The sequence below is a fragment of the Malus sylvestris genome, chromosome 1 (assembly GCF_916048215.2).
Source record: "Malus sylvestris chromosome 1, drMalSylv7.2, whole genome shotgun sequence".
Taxonomy (NCBI): domain Eukaryota; kingdom Viridiplantae; phylum Streptophyta; class Magnoliopsida; order Rosales; family Rosaceae; genus Malus; species Malus sylvestris.
The window spans coordinates 26,747,966-26,756,853 of record NC_062260.1 but is presented as its reverse complement, the minus strand read 5'-3'; the positions used below and the strand labels follow the sequence as shown (position 1 = coordinate 26,756,853).

General features: G+C 38.8%; 1 protein-coding gene across 2 annotated transcripts; it reads left to right on the top strand.

The window, feature by feature from the left end:
* On the top strand, positions 1-4,871 carry LOC126626458 (MADS-box protein AGL42-like). 2 transcript variants are annotated; one of them, XM_050295894.1, is made up of 9 exons: positions 1-188; positions 397-432; positions 575-769; positions 1,423-1,507; positions 3,305-3,366; positions 3,465-3,564; positions 3,672-3,713; positions 4,163-4,204; positions 4,368-4,871. In XM_050295894.1, exons 3-9 carry the CDS (start codon positions 588-590, stop codon positions 4,560-4,562), a joined length of 708 nt encoding a protein of 235 aa, XP_050151851.1. In that variant the 5' UTR covers positions 1-188; positions 397-432; positions 575-587; the 3' UTR covers positions 4,563-4,871. The 2 variants fall into 2 exon arrangements, with proteins under 2 accessions (XP_050151851.1, XP_050151774.1); XM_050295817.1 differs by lacking the exon at positions 397-432 and having other exon boundaries at positions 2-188.
* The last annotated feature ends 4,017 nt before the right edge of the window (positions 4,872-8,888 follow it).

The window sequence follows — 8,888 nt, the reverse complement described above, 5'->3', positions numbered from 1 at the left end:
TAGGAAGTCAGGAGAGAGACAAAAAGTGTGGCCTCAGGATAAAGAGAGTGGGCATCCACAATCAGATAAAAATATCCTTCTCTGCGTTTCCCTTCTCTGTGAATACTATTCTAGGGTTTCTGATCTAGTTTCCATATTTGGATTCCTTCCAATCCAATACCGCTGTGTCCTTGCTGCTCATTTTTAAGGTGTTTTCCTTTGTCTTTTCAGTAATTAGTACTTATGGGTTCTCTATATTCCATTTTTAGAAACTTAATCTAACATGTTTTTGGGGGTTTTCTTCTATATATATCCTTCTGGGTTTCATCTATAATTTGCATTTTTTTAGAACTTCATTGGGGTTTTTAAAGTAATCCCTCTTCTGGGTTTTCTTTGCAAAATCTATCATCTTTCTAGTGTTGGAGCACTTCTTCAATTCTTCTCGGGTTGCAGGTTGTAAATCTTTTTCTTAATAATTCTACTATAAAAAACACTTTGGCTAGCTGTTTGAGCTATATATGTAGCATATGTTACCAATTTTTATAAGGATTTTTGTTTTCGTTGCTATTAATTATGGTGGTGGACGATGATTTAGGCAAAGCTAGGACATGGTGAGAAAGAAGGTTGAGATGAAAAGAATTGAGAATAACACAAGCCGACAAGTGACCTTCTCGAAACGTCGAAAGGGGTTGTTAAAGAAAGCTTATGAGCTTTCGGTTCTTTGCGATGCTGAAGTTGCAGTCATCGTCTTCTCGCAAAAAGGCAGGATCTATGAGTTCTCCAGCTCTGAGTACGTTTCTTTTATTAAATACCTTATGCTTAAATTCTTGAATCCCCATCTTTTCTTTTGTTCTATATGCTTAATTTAAAAAAAAAGGAAAAAAAAAAAAAGAAAAAAAAAGAAACAAACATCATTAAAAATTTTGTGCGTTAAGTAACAAGGTATGGGTATAGTTGTACCAGCTTGAGGCTAGGGTGTACGATGATACAAAAATTGAAACTAGATGATGAAAATTTGATTGTAGTCCCTAAACTCTATTAAATGTTAGCTTATGTGTGTGTGTGTGTATTTATATATTTTCATGATGTCCATGAGTTCATATTTATGAAAAGTATTTCATAAATTTAATACTCATTTGAAATTCAAGTGAATTTCAATTTATTTGTTGACATCTTGCATAAAAAATAAACTGTAAGTAAATGATATAACAAAATTATTAGATATGGACTTTTCATTTTTGGTACATTGTGTATTTGCATATTTTCTTATGTCACTAATTCATTACAACATATTTACGTACAAATATTTCGGTATACTAATTCATTTTAACAGATAATTGTATGGACACATTTAGGTACGCTAGTTCATTATGATGGATGGAGCAATGTATAATTGATTTCATCGTTATTTGATTTTGACCTTTCGTTTTCTGGATGCTTCAGCATGCAACGGACTATAAATCGATACCATAAACATGAAAATGGATCAGGGCCGACCAACAAGGTTGAAGTGGAACAATATGTGCAGGTTAGAAGTTCTATCTTGGAATTTGAAAATCCATCTTTAGATTTCAGATTTTGTTATAAAACTTGCAATATCTTGACGCGGTGAATTTAGTCTTCGCCCATAATCTTCAACAAGATGGAAGATATATAGTACGACTTCATCTCATTGATTCATAAAGTCCAGAGAATGGACTTATTGATATAATTATACTAGATCAAAAAACAAACTTTTACCCTATGTTTGGACTAGGGATAAGAGATTTTAAAGTTTCATGGAACTTAGACTACATTTATAAAGAATGCATTACAAAAAGCATTACCAAATTTAGATAGACAGACTTGAAAATGAGTAGATGCAATACATGAGAGAGGTTTTAAATCCTTTATGTGGTGCCTTTGCAGTGCATTTGTAGTATTTTAGTAGTACTTTTGTAGTACTTGTGTAGTTATAAGTAGTTTTTCTGTTATGCATTTTAAATAATTGAGCATAAAGTTCAATGGAACTTTGAAATATCCTCATCCAAACATAGGTTTTAGTTTTTATATATCAGTTGGGTGACATGAAAAAGAGCCGAGTATCTATGATTTATTTTGGGCTAAAAGCTTTAGAAGCACAGACCTAAAGTTTTGAGTCCTAGTCGGCCTCTAAGATTCACAAAAAGTAATTTGGCATCCCTTGATATATAGAGAAAGGGTTGTGAATGACGTCAAAGCAGGGTGGAAAGAAGATTAATTAATTTATGTACGAATTAATAAAGAAAGAGAACTATAGCATTATACTCTATGAACCAAGTTGCTTGTGTTTCCAAAAACTATATATGAACAAGGTGGTATTTCTTTTTCATTATGAAATGTCAAAATCTGTTAAAATCAGGCATAAATTGAACAAATTGAAAGTACTTTAGTAACTCCGGTGGCTTAGTGGGGACTTTGCATCCGCGCCTTCCACCAGGGAAGTAATTAAAGGGTTGGGAAATTGAATAAAACTCATGCCTTTCTTGATCTATAGTTTGTAATTTTTTTTTCCAATCAACAATATATGTGTGTGTGTGTGTATATAAGGTTATAATTCAAAGGACAAACATTTTGACAAATATTTTATATTTATAGCCATTAATTGATGTGGATATTAATTTAGATAAAACTGAGAAAGAATTAAAAAGTTGAAGGAAATTAAAAAGAAGAAAGAGAGAAACCCCTATAAACGAGAAATTTTTTATTGTGATCGTTCTTGTTGCTTCCCTTCCTACTTGGCTCAGTTAGGCACCTTTCTTTTCAATATAACATAATCCAGAACTAATTGTTTTAGAGATTCTGTGTGTCAACTGTGCATTATAATTTTATTCTACCTATGTGAAAATCAGCGATTTGGTACCATACATACACACAATTGTATATGTAAATAAGTATATTAAGTGTACCATAAGATTGCTGGGAATTTTTTTGGATTTTATCCTTCTTCATCTTTCTTAAGCATCATCATCATTATTTTACAATATTGATACCTGATAGGCTGAGACATGCTTATCAAACGAGAAAGGGAAAAAGAAAAGAAACTCGGGAAGGGGCTTCAAGTTGTTGGTTAACTATATATTAGCAAATCCTTTCACACCTAAGCATGTCGCCATGCGTTTGTAGTACTCTATAGATTTAGTTGCGACTGATGATTGTTTTTGTTACAGAAGTGATTTTCGTATTTCTTTTGACACTATATTTTGATTCTTCTTTTATTTATTCAATTCAATAACCTGACCTCATATATGAATATGAGACAACTTGTGGCTGAGAAAAACTAATTGATTAATCTGCATGCGTGCAGCACTTGAAGCATGAATCAGCTATTATAGCCAAGAAGATAGAGATCCTAGAAGCTTCCCAGCGGTTTATGGCCTAGTTTGATCATCATCTCCTGTATTTTTTTCTCATCTGACATTTTATTAGATTAGGTTTTCCTAAACTCTGAAATTTGTATGTCTTAGGAAGCTTTTGGGAAATGATCTGGATTCTTGCCCTGTTGAAGAACTCCAAGAGATCAGTAGCCAGCTGGAGCGAAGCTTACGCAGCATAAGTGAGAGAAAGGTACATATATACATCTAATCTGATGATGCCCATTTTCCTCCAACTTTATCAGTTAAATGGAATTTGTTTTGGCCTCTTGAAATTTAACTGACTTGAAGTGTTTCCAGGCTCAATTATACACGGAGCAGATGGAACAACATAAGGCAAGGGTAAGTATTTAATTTAGTGTTACAACTATTAGGGTGCTGTTATCAGCACTTCAATAATATTATCTCGCATTTATTGTATAATTTTTTTTTTAATTGAGTAAAATGATAAAAATAAAATCTCATTTATTGACTGATGAAAATATGTCAAAATATGTTTGTTGTAACGATTTCCCAAAAATAATATTGACAACACAATAGAAAACTGATTATTTCAACAATTGAGATTTTACCGTACTTTTCTCAACAAAAAAAAAAATTTAAACAATTGAGACTTGAAGACAATCATTTTGGCCAATATTCCAATAAAAATTTAGAGTGCCTGATAAAAAATTTTGGAGTGTTAATAACAACTCTAACCATTAATAGTAATTTGTAGAGCTGTATGTATACATTCTCCAACTGCTTCACTAGTTCTAAGTTCTAACCATCTTTCTCTCCTCTAAAATCAGGAGAGGTTCCTGTTACAAGAGAATGCACAGTTACGTGAAGAGGTAAACGTTTTTAATCCTTTTGAACTGATTCCGTTTAATTCCTAACAACTACGTACTGTGCATATGACGTTGGAGGCGATTTGGTATCCTGATTTCCATTATGATTTATTTTGCTGGTCTTTCTTTTCTTGTTTATTTATCTGCACAATGATGATATGATCAGTGTTGTGCGAAGCCGTGGATGGAGTTTTCACCTCAAGAAAAAAGAGCTTCTGCGTCTGTAAGCAATGAAAAAGCAGGAGCTTCTGCTTCTGCTCCGATAAACTACCGGAGCCAAAGTAGCATGAGTTCTGAGGTGGACACCGATTTGCTCATTGGACAGCCAATGGTGCGCGCTGTTGATCGCATCGCAGTCTAAAGTCAACATTCATCAGATAAATAATAATGCTTGTCAATCATATTTGGTAGGCCGTGCTCTCAGATTAATAATTCTAGTAAGGTCAAGCAATAAAATATCAAAGGAAGTTATAATTTCCTATGATTTTTGACCCAGTTGTATAATTTTATGTATATGCTTAATGCGTCAGGTTGTAGCACCAAATCTGAACTTAATGGCTAGGGTATTCGTTTTGAGCCAATAATACGTTATTTTGAAGGGAACAAGTAATCAAATTCATCGCTATAACATGCTTTTTTTTATTAAATAGTGACGTTTTTCTTCATGAAATCTGTGGATGCAAATTTCTTCCTCCTCGATCTTGGACGATTTTGCACCTACAAAACAATTAACACCTTAGGTTAAGGTCAAGAGCCTCACGCGCCCACGATGAATGGGGGGCTTTGGCCGAAGAACCTCCGATGCCAAAGTTAGAATTTAGAGAGAAAGAGTGTTTAGAGAATTTTGGGATTTTTGCCAAAGTGTTGGAATTAGGTTTTTGGTGAGAATGAGAGCCTATTTATAGGGATAGGGTTCTTGATTTAAGTTAAATTTAGGAGTTATGGGAATAATTGACTAATTAATTTAGCAAATAAAATTATTGCCAAATTAACTAGCTAACTAATGTGATAAAATAGGTGAATATGATGAGATCAACTAGGGTGGCCGGCCATTTGGGGTTTTTTGGGTAATGGGTTATGTAATGGGGGATTAATCGGCATAATGGGTCATTTAATTGGTGATTTAATGGATTAATTAGGAAATAAATCCATTAACTCACCAATTAATCTAATTTAAATGGAATGTTTGGAATGGTTACCTTGTGGGGTATATGGATGAAATAACTTTTATTTGTTACCTTCTTTGGGCATTTTTGACTTGGTTAACGGATGATTGCCCGCTGCTCGTGCATAGGAATCTCGGTATGTCTCAAGGATATTTTTGTCTTCTTTTATCCAAAAATCCACGTGTCGCCTTGTGAATATTTTTGGCTCCACAAATGCCCCCACACCTGTTGGGCTACTCGCAGAAAAGGGCAGCAGGTGTAGAGATCATCTTGCTTTAGGAAACGTAGGACTGCTTCCTATTTTGATGTAGATTCTCTCTTTAATAGGAAATTAGGTCCTTCTAGAAAAGGGAAATAAATTTCTCTCAAAGCCTATTTAAGTCCACCTTAAGTGGGTTATTAAATCAACTTTGGAGAGCGATTATTCTACCCTACAAGAGAGAGATAGCTTAGAGGATATTTGTTCCCCCTCCTCTAACAATCTTCTACATCTTGCCCGTGCAAAGGACCGTCTTTCGTTGCTTTCTTTGTCTTCTTCGTGCCGCACTGAGGTAAGAAAAAATTAATTTTCCTTGTCTTCTTCTTGGATGGTGCTACCGTGGGGCAGCCGTCGGGGTGGTGTGGCACGTCGGCTAGCATGGGCCAGGAGTCGGCTCGGCGTGGGCCGATGAGGTATTGTGGTAGGGACCACTGCTTTAAGCTGCTCGACTTGGCTAGAACCAAGGGTAGCTTGTGAGGCTGGGGCCGCAGATTGTGGCCCTGGGGCGCAGTACTAGGCGAGTCACATGGCTCATGTCCTTTTAGACTTTTGGACACGACGCGAGCTAGGCCGGTGATTGAGAGAAATGAAGAGGTTGCGGGCCTCATGAGCTTTTGGAATGTTGGGTTGAAACTCCCCTGCTAGGTACCACGAATGGTGTTGGCTACTTTAACTCTCTTCGTCAGGAGAAACGTGGGTTGCTCCCAAAAGATGAGGTGAATAGGATTAAGGCGCATGCATTGGCTCGTCCAATCACTGTTGTGGATCCTGCTGCAAGTGAAAGTGGGAAAATGGATCTTCCCTGCCTACTCAAGAGATGCCGGCTGAGAAAAAACCAAAGACTTATTTCGCTGCTTGCGCAGGTTCGCCGACTGCTTTCAGGGTTGTGATTGACTTGACTTTTTCCAAGGGGACGAAAAATGAGGCTGCTAGATCTGAGCATGTGGCGCCTGTCATGTCAAGAATGGCTAGTATGATTGCTGATAGGATTGTTCGGCATAAAGGTCCTATCATGCCCCTAGTGCCGAATTTTGTACCAAGACGTCTGTTGGGAGCTAAGTCCGGTTCACCTTTGGAGAGGCTTGCTATTATGAAGAGCGATAAGGTGGACTCTACTGCTAAAGTGGTGCCAAGGCCCATTCCTTATGCTGTTGAGACTGATTCGTCTGCTGGGAATGAGGAGACTGCTCGCGTAGGCAGCTGTGAGAAATCCACTAAGCCTGCTTCTGGGGAAGCTGCTGAGATCTATGTGCTTTTGAAACCAGATCTCTTGAAAACATGGACGTTTGTGCCAAGTTTGTTGATGGCGTCAGAAAGGTTGTTTGCCCAAGCTCGTTTGCGAAGCATACAACCCAACATAGAGGAACTGCTCTGCTTGCTATGATGTAGATATAGCAAGGCTGCTAAGGAGATGGCAAATACTATGGCAGATTCTGAGCTCGTTGCTTTGAAAGGGTCTAATATTTCTGCCCCCACTTTTTTGTAGCTTGAGACCGCTCGCCAAGAGATCGTTGACTTGAAGACTAGGCTTAACGCGATCTAAGTTAAGCATGAAAGTGCAGAGAAGGAGATCGGATGTCACATACCTTAGATTCAAGATCTTAAGCATGTCATTTTTTAGCTTCGTTCTGCTGCAAAGGATGAAGAGTTGATTGCTGCTTATAACCAAGTGATCCACTTCAAGAGAATCATCGATAGGCTTGAACCCCAAGTGTTGGAACTTCAAGGCGTACTGAAGATCAACGAAAGTCTGAAGAAGGAAGTGGATGAGCTGCAGAGCATCCATGTTGGTCTGCTCGAGGAGGATGAGCAGCTGAAAGGTGAAAAAACTGGGCTCGGGGTTTCGAGACCTTCTCTATTTCTCCGGAAGATTTGCTTGATTTTACTTTTGAGGCTTCCATTGGTGAAGTAGTTGGAAAAGTTAGTACCCAGGCTGGGGCAACCGGGGGTGAAACACCGGATGATACCGCTGCTAAGAGCGTCGCGGCTACTGAAGGTGTGGCGACCGAGTAGTCGTGGGATGTCCAAGCTGCTATAGTATTCTAGGTAGCCTTTAGGATTTTATTTGTTTTTCCTTGTAGCTCTTGTTTTGCTTGAACTCCTTCGGCCTTTGCTAGTTGTTTATAAACATGTTTTCCTTCACTTTTCTTCATCTTCGCTTCTTTTATTCATGCCCTAACCTTTAGACTTGATAGACCAGTGGCAGGCATGCTACTTTTTTATAAGCAGACAAGCCCGCGTAGCCTATGCAGCTGTAGGTGTTGGTGTAGAAGTTTGCAAAGTTGTTAGCCATAGGGTTGGCAGCCGGATGCCTTACTTACAGAAGCAGACAAGTCCGCGTAACCACTAGGCTGTTAACTTGACTTTCTCCAATTCCGTAGATTGCTTAGCAAGTATCACAACACTTTAGGACTTGGTGTAGGTTGTTCCGCGCTTGGCAGAAGTGAAGCTTATAGACTACGTAGCATGTCGGCAGTGGATAAAACTTCGTATATGCGTGCTAGCTTGTTTAACCTTTCACAAGAATGTGTGGCTGTATAAGTCTAGTGCGGCTTTACTGCTCGAAGGGCAAGCTGTAGGCAGTCTTCCGGAATCCGTAGGCTACCTTAGTGCACTCGGTAGCAGCTTTAGGATTCCAGGGCAGCCGTCCATCGGATGTACTGCGTAATGTGCCCTCTCCGTCTCTAGGGCCCGGTTCCCCACGGATTAGGCCAAGAGACCCAAAATCCTTCAGTTAGCTAAGCCTTGAAAAAGACCATTGCGGCTACTTCTAGGAATCCCGGCGCAAGCCATCGTGCATCTAGTTATACTAGGGCAGCCAGGCTTATCCATGTCTGGATATTCGAAGTGTAAAGTTTATCCTCCCGTCTTGGAGAGCTGACCCATATGGGTGTCGGGGAATTGGTTTACCCTATCGCACTGGAGAGCAATTAGTTTACCCTCTCGCACTAGAGAGCATGGTTGGTCTCTCGGGGGGTGCAATTCCTGCGATGGGTCCCTAAGAAGGGCACAGTCTTCTTTTGAAGTGCTGGAGTGATCACTTGTTGTAAGCATGCAGCCGAGCCAAGTTGTGATTACTTCTGAATTCCTCATTGAAAAACGAGTGAAACGAACGAGAACTTAGCTGTTAGGTAGGAACTGCATAACAACTGGATAGTCCTCGACTTATGAGGTGGTGCCCGTCGAGCTTCTTAAGTCTTCGGGCTTTGATGTAGTCGGAGGTCACACATGGTACTTCTTCAGATTGTAGGCGCTCCACTAC

Excerpts from the sequence above, each read along its gene's own strand:
- LOC126626458 (XM_050295894.1), top strand. The coding sequence starts at position 588 with ATGGTGAGAAAGAAGGTTGAGATGAAAAGAATTGAGAATAACACAAGC. Across the intron at positions 770-1,422 it reads TATGAGTTCTCCAGCTCTGA|CATGCAACGGACTATAAATC; the intron begins GTACGTTTCTTT and ends TGGATGCTTCAG. Across the intron at positions 3,367-3,464 it reads ATCCTAGAAGCTTCCCAGCG|GAAGCTTTTGGGAAATGATC; the intron begins GTTTATGGCCTA and ends TGTATGTCTTAG.